Source organism: Osmia bicornis, chromosome 1, assembly GCF_907164935.1.
Source record: "Osmia bicornis bicornis chromosome 1, iOsmBic2.1, whole genome shotgun sequence".
Taxonomy (NCBI): domain Eukaryota; kingdom Metazoa; phylum Arthropoda; class Insecta; order Hymenoptera; family Megachilidae; genus Osmia; species Osmia bicornis.
Window position 1 is genome coordinate 6703195 of NC_060216.1, and position 23092 is coordinate 6726286.

Below are 23092 nucleotides of genomic sequence, written 5' to 3' on the forward strand. Positions count from 1 at the left end.
TAACCACTTAACACATTCACAATATTTGAATGGCAGTTGCTGAAACGAGTAGCCAAAGTTGCTTCAATGTTAATACTAATCAGAAACAACCGACATTTATCGAAAAAAGATTGCAAACGTGTGATGTAACGCGAGCAAGAGGAATCAATTATAGGTTACAAGGCTCATCCAGCGAAAGTGCATTCACCTCGAGAGTCGTTTTTCTTTTTATCAGTGCAGCGAATGAGAAAACACCTTTCACGATAGAGAATCCTCTGGAAAGCTCTTCTTCCATTACATACACTCTCTCCTAGGAAAAGAGTACGGACTGGACACGATGTTTTCTATTTCGTTCTGCTTGATTTCGATCGACAGCGGGCAAAAGTGTCGGGAAAAACAGCCTTCTCCACTTTGGAAACGGCCCAACGGAGACGTATTTTATTGCAGGCCCGTTCGCAAACGGTTAAAACTGAAACGCTTAAGGCTCGCCGTAGTTTGGCTGCATGCTTGACTAGGTAACGTGACGTGAAACACTGACTTTTACTTTCCGTGGCGATTCTACGTGTGTCTTGGACAGATAAGGAGAAACGAAACTGGAACGCCAAGGCGTGCTAGCCGAGTCCGTTGCTCTTATTATGCTGAAAATGTTCTTAGGTAAATACGACCACCTCTTGACCCGTTCACCGGCTTCGTACCCGTTCAACAGTCGGCCAAACGGAAGGAGTTTACTCGTTAGGGCAAGTGTCGTTCAGCTGGCAAAAAGGGTTACGACCTTTGGGTCCCATTTGACCCGGTCGGTGTCTTTACAATGCTTTCCCGGATAAAAGTCTTTTAGTAATGTAGGCTGCACTTTCTTTGTTTCAATGTCGTTAGTGGGTGACCAACAAGTGAAATTATCTCGCTAAGTATAGTTTCTTATCAGGATTATGACTTCGGCTTTCATGCAATTTCACAAGTTGCCATTTTTCAGACTAATTGATTAATTGACTAGTTCGTGATCCAAAGCGGTTATCGGTGAAATTATGGGTTTATTTATACCGTCGTTTAGCATCGATGTTCACGGAAGAACTGTAATCATAAGATGAGTACCGGTTACCTGATTTAATGACGGAACAACGTTTAGTTATCTCCATTAGGTATGTTGTCAACGATGACCAATTTTCAAACTTGTTACCTATATTTAAGCTAATCGCATGTCTCATGAATAATTCCTCGTTCGACATTTTTTCCTTGCAATTTCATAAGATGCAACGAGTTAGTTGGGTTCATAGTTGAATCAACCTTTAACTGTTAACATTACCTGGAAATCCATCTTCTGGTAACAAATTAATTTCGTTCCATCCATTTTAGAATTATCAGAATACACGTTCCATTATATCAATTATGATACAATTTCCTTGTTCTAATTACACTGAATTAATGCCTCACCTGTAACACGCCGCAGGTGTGTTTCTTCGATGATGACGCTGGACGTCTTCGTAACTCTTACGAAACAGCTATCGGTTTCATTTGCGTGCTGAAAACTCTGATGCAAATCCGTTCTCCCTCGTAATTGTCGCGTTATCGTTTAATTATGGAAATAGGTAACGAGAATCGTTTCGTTCGAGTGCACCTTGAATCGTGTCAGACGAATAAATTACCTCAGGTGTAATGAGACGCTTTCGTGTTGCAAATTTTAGGTCGATGATCAGAAAACCGCGAGTCGTGGTAGTCTGAGGTACAACACTAAGTCGTTGGAAGAATCTACAACTGTATCGTCGCTTTCGAGATCGAGATCGAGCCAAGACAGAAAAAAGTTCTCGAATCTTGAAAGATACCACGAAGAAACAACCCTGAGATCTCCGATCGATTCAGATTCGGTATTCGACTCGAATAAGCATTCGAGAACCTCTTCGGAGGCATCAGTGAAGAGAAGAAATGGTAAAAGATATTCTCCAGAAAGGACGAAATCAAAGGACAACGAGAATGAGACGTCCAAAGTTATTTCTCGAAGAGTATCAAACGGGAGGGTCAGTGACCCTCCAGTTACCGAGAGGTTGGACAACAAAGGACCCTCGGTTTTCGCGATAACCACCGAATCGTCGAGATCCAGGACCGGAAGGAAGATCCAGACGACTTACTCGACGAAAGATCTCAAGACGCAGATACCTACCTCGAGGAGATACAATAATAAGAAGGCGGAGAACACCGAGACGACTACAACCTCGTTTAGAAGAGAAGGAAGAGGTAGATCTACGACGGAACGTATTGAAAGAAGCACCAGGTCTGGCAGATCGAAGGTAAATAACAGGGAGAACAATTATATTAGTCGCAAAGGTCAAGAAGCAGCTTTATTCGAGTCCGAGAGTGTCAGGGTCGACATTCCTTTAGCAGTGGAGGGAACAGAGAATCCATCTGCAGACATTGTTACAACTAGTGGCTTTGGTGTTGTTTCTCAGAGAAGATCAGACACAAAGGAGACACTCAGGAGTAACGCAAGGATTGGAGTCGAAAGATCGAAGGGTAGAGGTCGATCAAACGATTCTGAAGTTGCTGGGTCTTCGAGGAACAGTTCTCGAAGAGGATCCTCCAAGTTCAACGACTTCTCGACCACGGAGGCTAACGAACAGATCGTTAGCTCGCGGAAGAACACTGCCAGAGATCGTTCAAAGGGTTTGGAATCTAGAAAAAATGCTGCCAGTGAATCAAGATCGAGATCTAGGGGTAGAGGCTCTGAAAATAATGCGAGGAACGGTTCTAATGGCGTTCTGGAGCGAGATGCTAAACGCAAAGTAGTTGGAGAGAGAAAATCTTTGGATAGAAGGTCTAGGCTCTCCGAGACCACCCCCAGGTCCGGGGAAAATAGGGGACAGGATCAAGATTCCAGGAGATCCAGAAGCAGAGCCAGACCGGATGCTACAACGATTTTGACTACGGGTGAGTTGAGAAGCTTCTTGTTTTCGATTCGATTTTTTTAACTTTTTCGTTTTTTATGCAGATGTTACCACAACTATTGCGCCAGATACAACAGTTTTCACCGACGTAACCTCCGAGTCCGAAATGACGAGCATCACCATGAGACCAGCGACTCCAATTGCGAGCACCACGAGTTCAAGACCCGCCACAACCACCAGACCATCCTCGAGCACAACCTCGACGACCGAGGGATCAGGAAGAGGCAGAGGAAGAGGCAGAGGCAGTAGCCAAGGAAGAAAGCAGCAGAAGGAAGATTTCTTTAATCATGGACTGGGATTCAGGGGTAGAAAGCCTTCCCTTGAAGGAGCATCGAACACTGGAGAGTCTAGAAAACCTTCTGCGCCGAAAAATGATTCCCAGTATCATGGAAATTTTGGCTGGACTCTTAGAAGACGACCTCCTAACGCTAATTATTCTGATAACCTCCCGAAGGCTATTCCTCCCACAAGGGATCAGACGAACGAAGTGATTCCTTCGAATGAGCTGTCGACCAGCACCGAAGTCGTAACAACGGTGGAAAGTTCCACGTCTACCATGAGAAGAGGCTTCAAAAAGCTCCAGACTACCGAGGAAAGCACCACAGAGGCGGACGCGGCGACGAAGGGTTACAGAAGAGGTGGCAAAACATTTGGACCTGGCAAGGCGAGCGACCACGAAGAGAGCGACAATTATCCTCCCGAGTTTAAGGCGAGATTGACTCAGTTGGTGAGTTTAGTACTGTGATTTTAGTGAATTTTCAGTTCCTTAGGGGAATTGGTAAAGGAATTTTATTACTGATAGATAATTTTGAATTCGTTTATTGATACAATAATATAGATTATTGAGGATATCGAGAATTAATTGAAGATACGAGTGGATAAAGATTTTATGTCACAAATTGATCTAAAGGTTTCTAATGGGAACTTTAATATAATATTATCCGACCTGACTCGAATGATGCAGACCCGTTCCAAGTATGGGGTACCTGAAATTATTGGGTTCTCACACACCTCTAATAAAAGGATATAAAGCCACTCTGTGAATACTATAATAATAAAATAAGTTTTTAAAAAAATTTTACATGGCACCATTATCCACTTGTGTCTTCAATCATTGTACCAATACTTTTTATAATATAAAAATTCTTTTCTATCGCAATGTCGCCAATAACGGCACCAATAAAATTACACATTCTAATTGAAAAGTATGATTTCAGAAGACTACGAATACGAAAATACCAGCCTCGAAAACTACCTCTAGAACGCCATTGGAGGTAAGAGTTCCGTGTGTCCTAGAAATCAGCTTACAGCATCCAATCAAACGTGTCTCTCTTTATCTCTGATTAATAAGTGTAACATATTTTTCTGTGCTTCCATTCTAGTTCAACAGTTCCCAAGCTTTTACGTTCGAACAGTACTTAATACATAGACGTAACACCATTGACGTTGACTTCGTGAATGTGAAATAGAACAACTAAACAAATTTACATAACACGACTGACAATTTAAGGAATACACACCTTGTATATATATATATATGTATTTCTAATACGAAACAATTTAATCAGCATGCACGTAACAGAACACACACGTACAATGGTTCCCTTTTTAGCTGACAATCATCCGGACGTTATTCAGACTCGAAAGAGTCGCTTGAACTTTTCATAGAGTCAGTTCCAAACGGTTTTACGAAACAGAAACTGAAAGCATTTTCATATAGCGTTCAGATGTATAGTACTTTCTATTTTGAAATCGAAACGATTCGTGTAGGATCAGCCGAAGAATACCTTTGGTCGACGCTCGAGAAACAACTCGAGGACAATCGAGGATCTCGAATACGCAGCTTCAGGGGATCTTGTATTCAAGGATCAAAATTTTATTGACAATCCGTTCGCGTTGATAAATGGCAGAGGATTGCGACGCGTAAGAGTACAATCTTTGCATTACGTGATCGCTTTTTTTTTTATGTTCTTTCATCGTAGAGCCTTCCTCGAGCTTTCGCGTGAAATTCTTCAGATCTTAACAGCTTTTTACATTTCAATAGGACATACGATACGTAATTGAAAAAATAGAATCAGTGAAAAGTAAATAAAAATTAAAGGTTGAGGTAGAGACTAGAAGTTACGGATTGCTTTCGATCATCATTGACGACCAATCGAGACTGGACAATGATGCGGGATTAACTAATTAAAAAAGAAAAACAGCGACAGAAAGACAAGCTTGTTCTGGTGGTTGGTGAGACATCGTTCGAAAGACGAATTTTTGTATCATCGATGATATCGTCTAATCTCCAAACAGGACTGGATCGAACGATATCCTAACACGAATCCTCGACGAGGAGTTCTCTCAAGGTCCGTGTAACGAGGAAAATTTATCCTTTCTTTCGTTTATCGAGCGGATTTCACTCGTACGTGTTAAGAGGATATTACGCAGTTCGTAAACTGGTTCTCAGTTTTCGTCAAGTTGCTTTCGTTTTGGAATCCCAGCGGAGAAAGCGAAGGTTTGTTTGACCTACCTGAATATAATGCGTTCTGATTTGTTCCCCACGGGCAGCCCGATCGATCTAGTTCGATTTTATCCCTCGAAAGAGATTCACGAAATAAATGACTGTACGTTTATTCCACCGGTGTTGAACTTTCTAAATTTTCAACCTGACGATACCGTAAGGAAACAGCTTTGTCCTTTGTCGGATCGAACGTTCAGGATTAGATCGTTTAATTAAAAGGAACATAAGGAAAAGAATTGAACACGATGGAAAGTGATTTGCCGCAATGTTTCGTATCGAGGACGACACATTCACTCTCTGTTCCGGATTGCCTGGAAATGAACGGTTTTCTAGCTTGCAATTACACGAGATTGATTTTGTGGTAAGAGCCCTTTGTCTTTGGATGAGAAACTGGATATATTGCACAAAATTGACTGTAACGAATTATTACGATACAGAGCGATTTCACAAATATCGAGTTCAATAATCTCGAGACCTTATCACTGGGAAGTTATAGAGCAGAAAAAAATGAGACCGAAAATCACCTCTTCACCGCAGCTAATCGCTTGACCGACGCTTTTTAAAGGATTGCCCAATAAATACATGTATTGTGTTTCTTCACAGTAGAGTAATTTTTGTAGCATACAATTAATCAACCGTCCGATCAGACACGTAGTATACCAGTGTCAATTCTGACCCCACTTGAAGGTAGACTTACTCAATGTACACGTGCATTGTGCTGGAAATTCTGAGATTTCATCAGTCATCTGGTGGTGGGGTCCGAATTGGCCGAAATTGTTTAGCGGACGGTTAAGAGTAGTTTGGTTTAGCAGATTCAGGCTTGTCAGGTCGAATTAGTCATCGACTCGTTGGATCGTTCACTCTAGGTCGTTGTCACGCCTATCTTCCTCTCGCACAACTCCCGATCGCCCAATCGCCTGATAACAGTGATTAAACGTTTCAGTTGTTGTCCGGTAGAGTGAAATCGTGGCTGGAGCTCGTTACGAGCCAAATGGCAGCCTGGATCGTCTCGTTTCTACGCTTCCTCAGGCTTCTATTCTTCATGTAGGATAAAATCGACCTCCCCCTAATCGAACTATTCTTTCCCCGATGTGTCGCGAGTGTAAGCTTTCCGAGCGACCTTGAGAACGTCTCCCGTCGACGGGAACCTCGTCGAGAACGTGGCACACTAACAGAATCTCCGCTCGAGCTTCCGGAGCCGGCTTTACTCTCGACAGCGGTTATCCACTATCCTAAAACGGGGCTGTTTCAACGAACCTTTCAGGTGAAGAGATCTTCGGCCGCACTGTTCGCCGAACGATCGAGGATGAAGCTGGAACTGGCTAGGAGGTTAGTGAAGCCAGAGTTGAACATCGAGGAGAATGATCTCGACGCAACCACGGCCTCCTCTTTCAGCAAACCGAAGCCAACCGTGCTGTCAACGGTCGACGAGACGAGCAAGGTCACCAAATTCGTTAAACCCTCCCAGACTTCTCGTAGAAGCTCCACGGAAAAGAGGTCCAAGGAAAACGAGAAAGCGTCGAAAGTTTCCGCATCGGGGTCAACCGTCGAGGATTCTTCCTCTAGACTGGCTAGACCGAACTCGAAGAAAGGACGAATCATCTCGGAGAGAATGGTCACCTCGATCTCGGTGGAGGAGAGGGCTGCCATCGAAGACACCACGAAGCCATACGCGTCCACCGTTCACTCCGTCGTCACCTCAGCCTCCGCGGAAGAGGGATCAGCTACCACCATCGACTCCACCAGGATTCGCTTGTCCAATTTTCGAAACGGAAAGAAATCCAAGGAAGAGAACTCGACGAACAAGAGACGCATAGAAAACCATCACACCATTACCACTTTCAAGCCGAAGAAACCTTATGCCTATCAACCACGCGGTACCAAATTGCAAGAACAATCTACTACCCCTGTACAGAGTCCCGTAGCGTCGTCTAAAAAGACCTATGCCTCTCCAAAGTACAACGGAGGGCAAAGAAAGTCGCAGACCTCTCTGGAAGAGGATGCTAATCAAAGGATCAAGTCAACCGGTGTTACCAAACCCACCTTCAGACCCCGTTACAGCAAAAGAACGAAGCAGAAGTCGATCGAGGATAAACCGACGGATTTCGAAGCGACGATTACCACGAAGGTACCCATTGCTACCAGTAGATACTCCAGGAAGAAGGCTGTAGTGAAGGCTACAGAGGCTAAGTCGAAAGCCACCACGGAAGGAACAGCAACGCAGACGAAGAAGCTGGAGTTTCGACCTAGAACCGCGACCTATAGAAGGCACTCCGATGTTCCCACGACCTTGGTAGAAGTCAGTACCAAGGTCGATGGTACCAGAGTCGCCATCACTCCCAGATCCACCAAGTTCTCCGCGACGTTGAAGCCGACAGAGAGCACCCGATCGGTAGCGCAGGAACCGCAGATGAACCTGAAGATCGCGAACGATACGACGCAAGATGGATCCGGTATTACAGGCAGCAGCAATGGCGACAGCGGCAACACGAATATCTTCAGTCCGACCAGAAGCACCATTCTAACCGGGAACAACACGCTGTTGGAACAACTCCGAAGCACGGTCGCTCCGCTTCTCAACTCGCTCGGTAACAAGACTCCTGTGTTCTCTGGATCATACAGCAACGTTAACAATGCGGTAAATATTTTTTATTGTTTTTAATCTTTTATTAGTTGACTGTTTTATACAGTGATAGAATTAATGAACGAAGAAAGAAAAGTCTGAATTCTTGTTGATCAATATGTCATGTTCTTTCAATTTTAATTCACTTTCGTTACCTTTAGTGCATAGTATTTTAAAATGGACATAATGTCGTTTTTAAACAGAACTCACCTCCCAGAATCACGCCAAATGGATCGCCGCCACGATTTAGCGCGAGATACAAAGGTGCGGAATTGTTTGTCAGGAAACAAAATAATGTTTATCAGCCCACTGTGCCATCGATCACTAGCTCCTCCACTACACCAGCCACAACTGTAGAGGTAAGATTGTTTAAATATTTCAATTAAAATTAAACATTCGATTCACTCGCTATCACGATACATTCGTACCTAACTAACCGAATCAAATTCAAGTCCATTATGTTTCCACTCGATTACGTTTTATCGAGTTCCCCGAACCAAGGTAATGTAAAAATGTAATTTCAAACAAATTACCGACCTTTCCATCGTTCTCGTTCTAAGAAAGAAAGTCGTAAAATATTAAAATGAAAAATAATGATGAAATGTCGTATGCGAAAGAGATGGATCGTGACGATGATTACCGAGGTAAGATTACGTGGCAGAAGAAAGTCGTAGCTGATTAATAGTGAATCAGTGTGGTCGTTTTTTGTGTGCTTAAAAGGTTTTCACCACGAAGATAACCGAGGAGATCGAAGCTGTCGCACCACCATCGTGGACCAATCACATTGGTATCATCACAACTCCATCAGGAAATCTCGATCCTAACGGCATCGATACAAATAATCTTCGTTGAACTAATCATTGCAATTGTATTTTATCCGATGCGCCACTAATTATATCAATCATCTGTCTCTTCCATAGGGTCGTCATACTTAGTTTATTATTTTTTTAATATTCACCAGTGTTGTACAAAATTTGCCATGTAGATATACTATCGTTTTATAATTAAATTAGAAAAAAAAAGGATTAAAAGTAATAGAAAAAAAATTAATAAAAAAAGTATAGTTACTAATTTGTGATTAACGATAACGCCTATTTTTCTTATGGTACTCGTTTAGTTTTGGGTTTACAAGTACTAATACGTACACATAATGCATACATTGTGTTATATAGAATTATACAAATATATATACAATATATATTTTTGGTAATAAATGTACTGGTTCTTGGATCCCACGTGATACGCAGTTGTTCGTTCTTGATTAACGTTAGATCGTTAATAAATATTAAGTTTAACTAACTTAGTTCCGATCTAAATATCTTACAAATGACAAAAGTTCTTCTTGTAACATTAATTGAATAAAATCTTCCAAATAGCTTCGAACCTTCGCTTATTCTTTAATTTAAAACTTTTCAGAAACTGTAATGCCCGTTCAAAATACGTAATAGCTGTGTTATTCAGTTCTGTTTTGTTGAATTCACACGCTTCAGAAAATTGAATAAACGTAACGTAATTGTGCTCGAACGAAATTAATGTTTCGTTTGAATTCGACGTAACTGGACTTTACTTTCTAATACGAACGCATTCCGATTACGTGGGTAGATTTTTCGTGATCCGTCCATTTCGCGGTATTCGAGGCGGTAACGAGTGAAAGTAAATGGATGCTGCATAATGTGCATACTTCAAAAGTGTATTAAACAGATCGTATCTGGGACACGTGGGTGGATCGAAATCATTCTAAAAGGTAAAAGAAGTGACGAATTCACTTTTTCTTCGCACAGCCTCGAACCCTCTCGATCAAAGTTATCAACCATTCTTGTTACTGTTCAGTCAAGATACATTTTCCTCTCGTTCAGATACAATGTTGTTAGAGACATATCGCTGGAGACCTCTGTGAGAGAAGATTAACAGCTGCGAGAAATAGCGATTAAAAAGAAAAAAAATCAAAGTGAACGGGCAACCAGTCTCCATCGCCTATATCAGCGATCCGTTGCTCAAAGAACGAGTTTCCAGCTCGCTAATACGCCTGTTCGTTAGCGTATTAGAGCAACCTCGGTTTCTCCTCTTCCTTGGATAGTTCGTATCTCCACCAAGAGATGGTGTATACTCCTTAAATTATATGAACAATTAATCATCCAAGAAAATAGATGAAAATAAAAAATGTTATCAAGAACGAACACCGCGTATATCGTGTCCTTAATGTAAATACATTGATCATCTATGATTGTACATAGAGTCGTTCCTCTAGGATCACCCGGCACAATTGTTCAATATATGTACAGCACCCCTGCACGCACTAAATTTCTGTTTCTAGAACTCTGGCTCGGCACCGCCTATCGATGTCTCGAGTCCTGGCGAACCAAGGTTGTTGACTCTTTATCAGGCGTTGGAATCGGCCAACATCAGGAACGAACAATTACAGGGGAACGCGAGCGAACAAGCCGACAGGGTTCTCCAGGTAGACTCTAACGCCACTGTCGCTAACGACATCAGCAGTAATTCTAACAATGACACCACAAGCCCCTCCGTAGCGACCACCAGCCCACAGACCCCAGACACCATCGCGAACACTACTCTGACCCCGAGATTATCCGAGGATACGGAGAACACCACCCCCGCGGTTACCACAGGAGCCCCTGAAACCCCTGCGACCACCGAACAAGTCACCACAATTACCGAACAATCCACTAGCACCGAACAAGCTTCCATCAGCACAGAATCGTCCTCCAGTACCGAGCAAGCCTCCATGAACGCTGATTTGATGTCTCTCACTGAGCAAACCAGCACGGATGCAACCACCACGACAGGAGGCTTGGAAAGGAGTCAGGTATCCTCGATGATGACTACCATGGAGGCTTCTACGACGGCAGCCTCCACGGCTGATGGAAGCACACCAGGGGCGACCGAAGTCGCATCTACCACTCAAACGGGGCAAAGTACGATGGAGACTACCACTGTAGCTGCTGTTAGCGACGCTGCGATTATGAATACGTCTGAAAATCCAGAGAGCAATACCATACCTTTGTCTGAAACGACAGCCACTCAGTCGGTTGATTTAAGTTCCACTGATATTCCTACGACTGAGGCGATTTCTAATAATATGGTCGACGCGGAAACGACCACAGTAGTACCTACTACCACGTTTCGACCTAGATTGATAGATTTAGCGCAGGATATTCTGTCTCGTTTGCAAGCGTCTCTGAACGCGACCACGCAGTCCAGTCTAGACTCCACGACCACACCTCCTACGACTGAGATATCGAACGCGATACCAGATTCGAATAGTACCCTGGAGAGTCTGTCGCAGTTGAACGGAATAGGAACACCTGGGCCAGGAGAATTCTCAACTACCGGTGAAACTACCACCCCCAGTGCAGTAGGTTCAGTCCCTACTACGTCATCTGCCACCACAACCGACCCGTCCAACTCAATGGTATCTACCCAAGAAGCCAACACATTGGACGAATCAAGTCCAGTCACAACTACCACACCAGTAACACAACAAGATTCTCAAACAGTTTCGAACACTGATTCAACCACTGTAGGCGACTCGAACAGTTCCTCCAGCCCTCTGTTAGACGTTGAAGTAACCACCGGCTCGACGATTACCACCACGAACGATACTTTACTGACTGAATTAATGTCCATCGCCAAGACGCTCTTTTCGGAAGAGATAAACGACACCGAGACACCGGTTATCGTCCAAACTACCACCGTTGTTTCTGACGTAGAAAACTTAACGGGAAACGAGGTTGACCCATTGTCGAATGACACGTTAGGCGCAATTCAAGCCATAGAATCGTCGTCGATTTCGCCAGATGTCACGACAGAAATTGTACAGTCAACACCAACCACTGTAGCTATGTCAGACACTTCCACTGTTTCGGTCGATCCCTCGCAGAACGAGGTGGACTCAACAGATCCCACCGTGACCGTATCGTCTTCGGAAAGCTCGACAGACACACCCAGTACAACCCCTGAGAGTAACGTGTTCGACAACCAGGTGGATATCGCGCAAACGAACGACGCCACTACGTTAGGAACACCCCTCGCCGAGAACGTAGAGTCGACCACCACCCCCTCGGTCACGACAGACAACGAACGAACGACCCTCTCGAATGACGTGTCGTCTAGGCTCGAAACTGGCCTCGACACGACGACTCAATCACCGACAACCACGCAAAGTTCAGAGACGACAGTCGCACTCACAGTTAATTTCGAATTAACCACTAACACGTTCGATTTGACAACGCCTGGTACGATAACTACAAGCCCTCCCAAAACGGCTTCTGAACAAATTACTGAGAACGTCACGGAAACCATGATGCCATTAACCAATCTCACGACTGTAACACCAGAGCTTGCGACCGACACTAGCACTAATCAACCTGAAGCAATTACGATTCCTGAAACAACCCTATCCACTGTAAATACGATCACTACCACACCGTTAGCACTGCCTGAAATGATAGTTGAGCAAACTACCATGGTGTCCACTCCAGAGTCGATCCAAAGTGTAACCGACGTAACAACCACGTCACCAGTCACAACCACAACCCGATTGGACGTTAATTCGATGGATGACACAGAGGTTACTACTAACCAGACCCCCACAATGGAAACCACTACTAATACGCCCAGCGAAACAACAAACATCCCCCAAACGACCCCAAGCCTCGAGAACGAAACTCCAACTGTTGTTGACCCTTTCCAGGATACGACGTCAGCAACCGCCCAAGGGACGGCAGGTTCAGGAATGGGCCAAACGACCGAAATCACCACTCCCATGACCATCCTACCTTCGACCCCTCCGTCCTCGCAATCCTCCACTTCGCCCTCTCTCATGTCAACCACTTCATCTTCGGTCGAGACTACGACTACGACCGCGACGATGACTACGACGACCCAGACTACGACGAAAATCGGACGCATTCCCGAGCAGTTGTCAACGACACAGTCGACCAGCATGGGTGTCGTCACTGTCACGCCGATGCCCGAGACGACACTTCCAACCATGGTGACTAATGCCAATATAGAGGAGAATCTTGTTTCCACCGAAGCTGGGACGACGATGCAACCCTTAAGTACAAGAATAGACGGTGGGCAGGGTGCCATGAACGAGTCTACGACTGCTATTCCTACGACTGCTACCGAAGCAACGACCATGTCGATGCCAACAACTCCTGGAAGTTCAACGACCACCGCGCCACCTAGTCCAATTTCTCAGCCTCCCACGACGTCGTACAGTGGTCGATTCGGGGGATCCAGGCTGACGCCTGCCCCTCGGTTCAGCCCCAGCTCCAGCACCAGAGCTCCTCTACGAGACTACCTGGTCTACGGGATATATCCGAATAAAACGATCGTTAGGAAACGACCAGAGGACAACCTGATCGACGCGAGGAACGTGGACAGCCCGTACGTGATATTCGGTATCTTCCCGGATGGCAGGCTGGTCCGGAAATTCCCGAACGGAACGATTATACCGGATCCACCTAGGAGCCCCGTCGAGGTTGTGTTCTCACTTAGCACTACCACTACCACTAACAGGCCACCACCCAGACCGTATTATAACCAGGCTAACCAAGGCGTTTACAATCAGTATCAAGGCCCGGTGTACAGTAATATTCGTAGACCTGAGCCGATGAGAATCGTCCAAAGTCCCGGCACCGTTGACCTCGGCCTTACTGGTAACGCGATCGTCGGCCCCAATGGAGGTGGACCCGGTTTCACGGGGCCACTTGGTACCCCTGCTAGCCTCCCGAGCACCAACGAAATGGTATCTCTTATTCCACCTGTTCATCATCGATCGTTAGCCGTGCGAGAAAGATACGCTCGAGAACCGTCTGTTCGATTCGATACTTTGCTTCTCTCAGCGATTGTGTCATTGTTGCATATCGTGACTTTGGGAAGCGCAGCAAAGTTTGGGAACCTTTTGGCTAATCCTAGAATTTATAGTTCTTTTTATTTTTCAACATTCTCAATATTTAAATCTCTTTCATAGCTGTATATACATATATATGTAAATTATTATTTTTTGTTAGTTTTAAATAATTATGTTTACAATGACACATTATACTTGCTTCTTTTTAACGCTTTGGTTTTGTTGAAGTAGAGTTTTTGGTTATATACTAATCTTTCAATTTCACAATTATTAATTTTTTCAAGATCATATATTTTTATTTATTGTTTCTTTTAGTTTTATTTCTTTTGTTTTAAATTTATCAAATGCCTACTTTGTTATTTTTTGTCGCATGTTTCGTTATTTTCATGCACCGCGCACTTTGAAAATGCACTAAACATCTAATAAGAACTTGATGTACATATGTTTCATTAATGGTATTCGATAAACTCTTCAAGTTAGTATTCGACAAATACTTCACCCTCATTCATCATCATATCCCCATGATCGATTTAGCGTGGCCCATCGATTATAGCGAAAAATTGATCGATTGTTCTTTACTTCTTTATATTAAAATTTATTTTAAAAAAATGATGGATATCCTAGGAAGCTTTGTTAAAAATTCAGAACCATCGATCGAACATTCGCTATTAACTGATCTCACACATACATGAACGATGCAATTTTGTTTGGTAACGTTTGAAAAAAAACTTGGAATAATGTGACGTTGTTTAGAGCAATGCCCTGGTAAATACGCAAATGGGGACAGCGTCGGTAACGCCGATAGTAAGTACCGGTCGACCGGCGACCGATTCGCAGGGCGGTCGTATCGTCCAGGATCGAGAGAGGGACGAGGCCACCAGGACGAAAGAGGTCGGAGGTCAACGCAGCTCCGTGTACATCGGACAGGTAAGAAAGCAAGAGAGACAGAACATGATTTACAACGACGCTCTGGCTGATTCTTTCAGCGCTGCAACATATCTCTGCGAGAAAGAATGAAAAAAAAGAGCAATGTCGAATCTTTCAGGACAAGTTCGTCAATTATTGGACCGACGGCGCCTCTACCACTAACCCCCGTGTGCTGAGCGTGAATATAAACTCGGTGGCTGTAAGTCGCGCTATCTACAAGAACCTCGTTAAAATCATTCTCTCTTCTTTTTAAATCAGTGTTTCCCAACCGATTTAGACTGCCGCGAACGAGGGTCCAGCGCCATCCGTACCGTCTTTCGAAAATCTATTGAACAATCAGCAGGGAGGAGGTCGAGTCACAGCACCGCCTGGATTCCCATGGAGGGATCCATTGGATCAAATTTTCGGTATTACTACCTCCTCGCCGATAATAACAGCTTCAGTTGCATCGAACTCGCTGGTTAGTATTCGTTGGATCTTACCTTTTAAATAAAGTTGCCCGAGAACCCAATCCGACCCGACTCAACTCAAGTCGAACAATTCCAACTCGACCCAGCCCAATCCGACCCGATATTTTTGGGTTTTCGCATACCTCTACTTTTGAATCAGTGCTGACCGAAATAAGATACAGGAAGTTTATCGCTTCCTTGTTTCAGGATGATTCGGCAGAATCAGGTAATCCAGCTCTACCGCGACCGATCAATCCGTTTGTCGAAGTCTTCACACCGTTTTCCAACACGATTGGTATGCCAGGAAGCAATGCAGGAGGTACCTCTGTTACTGGAGCAGTTCCTAGCACAACAGCAACAATTCCTACTACCCCTAGTACTACTACTGTGTCTACAACAACTACTACCATGGCACCAACTACTACTACTATGGCACCAACAACTACAACTACCACTACAGCAGCACCAACAACAACAACTACTACAATGGCTCCAACTACACCTTCACAGGCTACGTCAACTGGACAAGCTGCAAATATTGGACCACAAGGAACAATACCACCAACTCCTACAAGCACGTCTGTTCCTCTTCCATCAACGACTCCGTTGAATATACCAGCAAATTTGTTGACAAATATGCAACAGCAAAACGCATTTGGAACCTCGGTCAATGATTTGGTGTTCTTGAATTCATTGGTAAGTAAATTGTTTATTTTTAAAGTTCTATTAGTATGATGATTGTTATGTTATATTTTTGTGTCGATTCGTATAGTTGCAGAGTAATTCGCCAAGTTCCACGACGAAAACGCTGACGCAAGTTGAACAGCTGTTGGCTAACAAGGTAACCTTTTATAAATCAGTAATTATCCAATTATTATTGGTAGCGCGAATAGCGATTAAACGCTGTATAAATAGAATTACTTTACGGTTAGTCACGCCTTTGTCAGAAAAATATAATAACGGATCTATGACGATCATAATCACATTATCGGCCAGTCACGGTGAATGGACTGCACCGACCTTACCAACGGCCTTTATTCTGCACAACAGTTCGTACGATATGTCATCTGTCCGTAATGAATGGATCGCGTTAATGTACCGGTGATAAATGAATTTGTACCTTTATTGAAAGATAAGAGTATAAATTGATTACCTCCAATCAATCGAGGAGTATCAATCTTCCTCGCTACCAAAGAAAAGACAGATGCAATGATCTTTTACAGAATAATATTAAAGTTTAATATTAATAATTCTAGATTTTATCTCTGGCACTGAATGGCCCTAACCCTGGACCAACTCGAGCGCCAAAGGCCATCAACTACGAGAACGCTTCTCCAAATTCGGTTTTCCAATCTCCAAAGCCATCTTACGAGCCAATAGTGATCGATTTATCCCCCTCGTCGACAGCAAAGACACCCGCGTGGAAATCATTAGAGCAAACTAGTCAAAGACCATCACCGAGTAGTTCGACACCGACACAGATCACGTGGAATCCGGTCACAACCACCACCTCCAAAAGAGACATCATAACAAGCACGATATCCTCTTCCACAACAGATAAAACGACACTGATAAGCACGACTAAAGCTCCTGTAACTGTTTCAAGTAAACCAGTGACCACTCCTCGACCCAGAACCACCACCGAGGCGCCATTAGGCTTCGCTGGTCTTCTGTGGCAGACTCTTCTGGGTGGAGGAGGACTGTTCGGTCCTTCAACGACCCAGAGACCCGTCAAATCTAAACCGGTGAAAACTGTAACTAAATCTGTGAACATCACGCCGAAACCACCTCAGACCACCCCAAGACCGGAAACAACCACAGTTCGTACTACTACGACCGTTAAATCCGTTGATATTTCCAAGATCTACGTGAACACTCCAAATTCGATCATAGAGGGCGAGAAAAAGGCGACTACACCTCCTTCGTTGTCCACGACAAAAAAATCCTTGCTGAACAATCCTAAACCGAAATTGCCTAACGTTGCTACATCCACGTATTCCCCTGAAGAGGATACCAAGTTCCTGCTTTCGCTCCTGCAGGCTGTTCAACGGGGTAAGGAATAATTCTATGGAAGTTTATTAAATTTAAAAACAGATGAGCTGTATATTAGTTGTTCCTGTTTCAGAAGAGAAAGCGAGTGGTTCGAAAAAATCACCGAGTGTATCGCAGGACGATGAAGCTTTCTTAAGAGCGATTTTAAGCGGACGACCTCTTACAACTACTCCTGCTCCACAGACGGAAATCAGCAATGCTGCCCTTTTGGCTGCATTGTTAAAGGCTCAAGGTATAGAACCGGAAACGCCTGCTACCAACATCAGAGAGCAACTGCAGTTGGCTGTGAGTATTTTCAGAATTAAAAATAAATAAATTGTTAATTGCAATTCTACGTGACTCGATTCGAAAAGAATTCAAAAGCGCAATAGTACGATTCGAGAGGCGTTTAATCGAACTCGCGATGGAAGAAAAAACGAACGGCGATAAAAGAAAATAATTGCTCGTCTTGTAACAGAGCCTCGGGCTGAGCGTCACCTCTGCTCCGACCGCATCCCCGGCTACCACTGAGTCTACGACAATTACAACAAGGCCGACTTCGACTGCAACTCGACCTACGGATACCACGAAAAACACGCTGACACCGAGACCAACCTCAAGACCAAGGATACGCACAACAACGTGGTCGCCGAGCTCCACGTATCCACCTCCTCTCTTTAGCTCCTTCTCCAATTACGCTACACCGGTACAGTCGGCCGCCGCTGACAATTCTGAAAATCGGGCGTTGTTTGGTGCTACCAGGGCGTTCAGTCAATTTCTTGGTGCTGCATTAAGCGTAAGTTAGACTAGTTCAGGTTTTGAAATTACGGCTACCCGAACAAATTTATGTGCTGGACAAACTTCCGAGTACCGCCCCACCCGATTGGATTCGAGACCCATCCGAGACCTAAATTTTGGGATATTCGCACACCTCTATTAATTATACAGTAATATAAAAGTTGTTCTAATATTCAAACGTTTCTTCGTTTCAGGGAGCGGCACAACAATTGCAATCCTTAGTGAGGAATGGTACTAGGATCGTTTCCGAAGTAGTTGGATAAAATTAGCAGAAAATAATGAAAATTGACCCGTAGAATAAAAATGAAATTTGGCAGGAGTGAAAATCTGTTACTTCGAAGGAGCTGGTGGTAGCGATGCTTCGACTAAGTATTCCTTTAGATTATTCATTAAAACTCTGAGATTTTTAACAAATTTAATCGACAAGTTATCGATGTTGATGAGAAACTTCTCGAAATTTTCTCCTCTTTTTTTTATGTATAGATTCGTAGAATTACGTGTAATAGCTGTTGGGTGATTACGTGTTCTATTTTTAATCAATTTAGGTGATAAAGAGAGCAATGACGAAACTATTGAAAAAAGAGTATCGGCTGGACGCCTTGCAAACGTTTCTCAGGTAGGAGCGGGCGACGGCTCGTACCTCTTTGAAACATTTGTAACGTTGGTCGCAATTAAGGTAATTAATCGAGGACGACGCGGCTCGTCACGACTCTCTGGACAGTGACGATCCGTGGTGTCCCGTGCGAAAGAGGGCGGTTTCAGGCCCACCCACAATGATTGATTCGACGACCTCTCGTCGGCTGCAAGAAGCTGGTAATTTATGAAACAGGGAGAGAATGAGAAAGAATGCGTGCATAGGTGAATGTGTGTAGAGAAAGACATGGTTCAAAGGGTGGATAGCGAACGCGTCAAGGGAGTATTCTGTACAGTTATATATTTTTTTTCTTTTTTATATGATAAAACTGGAAACGTGCATAATTGCACGATTCTTGGGTCTTGTTTATCTCCTTCGAGGAAAATCAGCTTAGCTGTTACGTTATTGTTGACTTTTGTTTTACGAAACTGTGTCTCGATTCTTTTGTAAATCCGTTTTTATTTTTTAATCGTGGGATCGACCAAATGTCCTTTGTAAACGAACGATAAATAAACATATCGGGAAATGTAGACCCAGGAAATAGTTGTGTCTCCTTTAGGTTAAATCCTTTTTTCATTCACCATTCGAGAAGGGATCGAGGAGAAAAAAAATAAAACACTAGATGGTTAAATTGTACGCGACTTCTTTCTCGTTTTCTTCCTTTTTCTCTTGTATACCTCGCATTCCCCTTTCCCGCAAGAACAACCGTGAAGATCGGTCCGGAATATGAATCATTCGCTGTGTCGTATTTAACAGTCATTAGGGACAGATGACTAGACACGATGTAAAGTTGAAAGTGACGCACCAACAGAAATAATAAATAATTCCTAAGGATTACATCGTGTAATTACAAAAGCATTTACAAAGATATTCTTCTTTTTTTCTACGTTCGAAGACAAGGTAATAAAGTTCGAACGAAAGGAAACTTCGATTTCTTCTTTCTCCATTGAAGACCCTCCAAGAAGAGAGACAGGAACGTGTCTGTGTAGTCCGATAATCTGGCCACTGTTAACACTCTCCGGCGGCGGAGTTTCAGTGGAAGCTCGAAACACGCTCGAGGATAAAAGGTGGAAGGCATGTTTGTACAGGTTTCACCGGCAGCCTTGCCACGAAAATCCCTGAAACGGAATTTCGCGCCGATAAATAACAAGAGAGTTCACCGACAATACCGGCTCGAATCGTTTGGTACCACATGCCACTTGCTTCTCCGGCAATTTAAATAAATTAACGGAGAGCAACAGCGAAATCGAGGCCCAGCGCGTTCTTCGTGCGAGCAGTTGAAGTAGAAGAGGAAACAGAAGGTGGAGGAGGAGGAGGAGGAGGAGAAGAAGAAGACGAAGAGGAGCAACGAAGAAGAAGAGCGTACGCATCGATTGTAAGACCTGGAACACCCACGCGTGCTCGCGATGCCTTTGCAAATTTTTTTCCTCTGCTCTCGGATAATTACAGCTAATGGCAGTCATCGAGAATGCCAGACGCGCACTCGCATCGATACTCGACGCTACTCGACGATAACACGCGTACCCCAAGCTACATACCTCGATATTTAATTTATTGGCTGAATCGTTAAGTAGTCGAGGCATTATCGATCGCACGAGATAGGATAGTATCGGTATACGGAAGATCCATGCTAGGAAGACGAAGAGGCACGATTGGTCAGGGATTTTCCGACGTCTGCAGACGAGAGATTTATTTTCTTGCCTCTCGCTGCATATTCTCTAGCGATGCACCATTTTGTTCTACGTGACGTTAGGTAGGTGTTTCTTCTTCTAAAACGTGATGTTTGTAAATTTTGAAACTAGGGGTATGCGGGTACCCGAAAATTTGAGTATCGGTCAGCCTGGAATTTCCAACCTGACTCCTACTCGAATTTTCAAGTACTCGCGCATCCCTGTTTGAAACGTATTGCGACGTTGACATTCTTAAAACAATTGCGTAGATACAGGCCGAGTTTTCTCTCGCAAGTGTCACAGCGACAAGTGGTTTCTCTTCTTTCGCCTAGTATTTTATGATTGAAAGTTGCCTGACAAACAGATCTTTAGATAAGTATCATTTTTTATAAGAAATTTCTAACACGGACACGAAATATCTATCGTAACATTTCGACGTTTCGTAATCAAGAAAGACACTATTTTATCGTGACTCCATAAGAATACTGAATCGTGTTGCAACCGCATTTCTTTATACATAAAAAGGAAAAAGAATAGAGAGCTGGGTCTGTTGTGCAGCGTTTATCGGCGCATCGAATCTCGATCGCGTAACATCGAACAATCTCTGGTTCTAGTTCTCAAACCCAGTCTCGTATCCATGAGATACGATAAATACATTTAACACATTGACGATCGATTTCACGTATTCGTGACTTCTCGTACGAATTATTAATTCTCGGATAAGGAAGGAAAGAAAGTCGATGCGCGGTTGTTAGAGGTTCGGTGAGTGTGGCTCACGACTGCCCCGGCCACCGCCCTTGGAAGGTTAATTATTCGCGGTGCGGGCGCTCGGAGAGGCAATTTGCGGCGTTCGCCGTGCACCAAATCCTTTCTGCACTGAATCATAGAAAACGTGTAGCAAGAGAGACCGGTGTGCATGAGTCAGCCCTGTCATCTCTGGCATCGTTGGGCAAAGAAATCACGCTGCTTTTCTTGCGCATTCCCACGATAGATCGGTGTCGCAATCGCGACAATGCGAGAGAACCGATTGCACACGTGGGGAATCGAATCGCAATTACACGGCCTCCAGTCGTCGTCGTTGTTCTTCTTGCTCGATACTTTCGTGAAAAGCTACCCTGCGATCCGCCGAACGATAAATCGTTCCCGTTCGTTGATGAACGACTTCGATGCTCGCGGCTCGATCAATGAGCGGAATTAAATAAATGAACCGAAGGGTTGAAGGAACTAGGAGGGCGAATTGAAAATGAGCATCCTGTCGGACATTTGGGAAAACGAGTCAATCGGGTGAGAGGTAGTGGCATAACTCGGGGCGACATGGTGCTCGTTGGATAGCTGAGTCTCCCCTTTGGTCCGGGTTTTACCGAAAGGCGAGAAAGAGGAGTGAAGAAGGGAAAGAAGAAGGTGGCGAACAGGGAGGAGAGGGAGGGAGGTAGGGTTCGATGGTGGGAGTAATGCAGGAGCAAAAGGCAGAAAACACCGGTAGGCAGTTTTGTAGCTGTTTTTATCAGCTTCTGGGCATCGGGGGTTCAGGCCCGACGATGCCAGGACGCATCTTGGGGGGTTCGTGTGGGAACGTACGTCTCTTTAGCGTACCTCTCCCTCTCCCTCTGCTCCTTTTTTATCCTCCTCCCTTCTCCATCTATCCTTTTCTCGCTTATCGAACGGCTCGAGCTTCCCTGCTTGGACTTCCTTTTTCCTCCGTTCGCCAGCTCGGCGACTTGTTTCTCTCCCGTTCGTCTTTCCTCCCCCTTCTTTCTTCTTCGGCCTCCTCTTCATCGTACGGCTGCCTTCGGGTACCGAGGGTCATCGAGGTCACCCTCCACGGTGCACTCGGCTACGTGGTGTGCCCTATATTTACGCACGGTAAGAGCACCCTGAAGAGGAGGTGGTCGATTCTCTTTGTCTCTTTCTCTTTCTTCGATCCTTTCCCTCGCCCTCTTCTTCTTCTCCTTCTGCTGCTGCTGCTGTTGTTGTTTCTTATTCTTCTTCTTCTTCTTCTTCTTCTTCTTCTTCCTTCTCTTCTACCTTTTTCTCCAACCCCTACTCAGCTTGCTCTTCAATAAGCGCCGATCGCCTTAAGATCGACTCACAACATTGATCTCGATCGATTTTTTCGCGTGTTTTTTCAAGAAATCTCTGCTTAAAATCGTAACCAGTATTAAGCCTTAGAGCGAGCATTGAAATTTTTAAAGAGACTCCTATAAAACATGGCGGTCGTTAAACAGTCAAAGAGTATTAATTTGTATGATAAACCGTCGATAGTCGGAGCGTACTGCTAAAGGTTGCGACAGTACTTTTCAAAGGTTACGATACGAATTGCAATGCCGTGTCGTAACCTTTCGCGAACCGCAATGAACGTCGTGAACATACCAGATAATAGCTGGTATTATCGTTTCAAATGTAATTACCTTTTTCCCCAGTGTCCACGCCTGTGTCCTGTAATTTTTCAGCTCGTCGTGTTCGATGTTTCATCGAACGAATAATAAAGGTAGCTTGTATTCGTGATCGCGCGCAGGTGCGAAAGTAATAAAGTTCGAAGGCGTAACGCCGATTTCCGTGGAACGCTTTCCGTTTCCGGCGGCCAACGTCGCGAAGCGAAAAAGCAACGTCGAAACACGTAAGCGCCTAATGAACCGCGCGAAACGCGAATCGTTGCCCGTA

The 23092-nt window shown here is 44.2% G+C and overlaps 1 protein-coding gene across 6 annotated transcripts in view; it reads left to right on the forward strand.

Annotated features, from left to right (window-relative positions):
• Window positions 1-19629, forward strand: part of LOC114881868 (mucin-19-like) — a 35041-nt gene extending 15412 nt beyond the window's left edge. Inside the window, exons 3-18 of one of the 6 annotated variants that reach the window (XM_029198781.2) lie at window positions 1659-2895; window positions 2957-3639; window positions 4130-4186; window positions 6683-8056; window positions 8245-8400; window positions 10356-10499; window positions 12756-13817; window positions 14676-14849; window positions 14968-15048; window positions 15127-15309; window positions 15506-15994; window positions 16071-16139; window positions 16555-17350; window positions 17424-17635; window positions 17808-18125; window positions 18322-19629. In XM_029198781.2, the coding sequence (XP_029054614.2) occupies window positions 1659-2895; window positions 2957-3639; window positions 4130-4186; window positions 6683-8056; window positions 8245-8400; window positions 10356-10499; window positions 12756-13817; window positions 14676-14849; window positions 14968-15048; window positions 15127-15309; window positions 15506-15994; window positions 16071-16139; window positions 16555-17350; window positions 17424-17635; window positions 17808-18125; window positions 18322-18390 (7104 nt within the window). In that variant the 3' untranslated portion in view covers window positions 18391-19629. Of the gene's footprint in view, window positions 1-1658; window positions 2896-2956; window positions 3640-4129; window positions 4187-6682; window positions 8057-8244; window positions 8401-10355; window positions 13818-14675; window positions 14850-14967; window positions 15049-15126; window positions 15310-15505; window positions 15995-16070; window positions 16140-16554; window positions 17351-17423; window positions 17636-17807; window positions 18126-18321 lie in introns of all 6 variants that reach the window. The other 5 variants (XM_029198776.2, XM_029198756.2, XM_029198774.2 and 2 more) reach the window with 5 other exon arrangements.
• Window positions 19630-23092: the final 3463 nt, after the last annotated feature.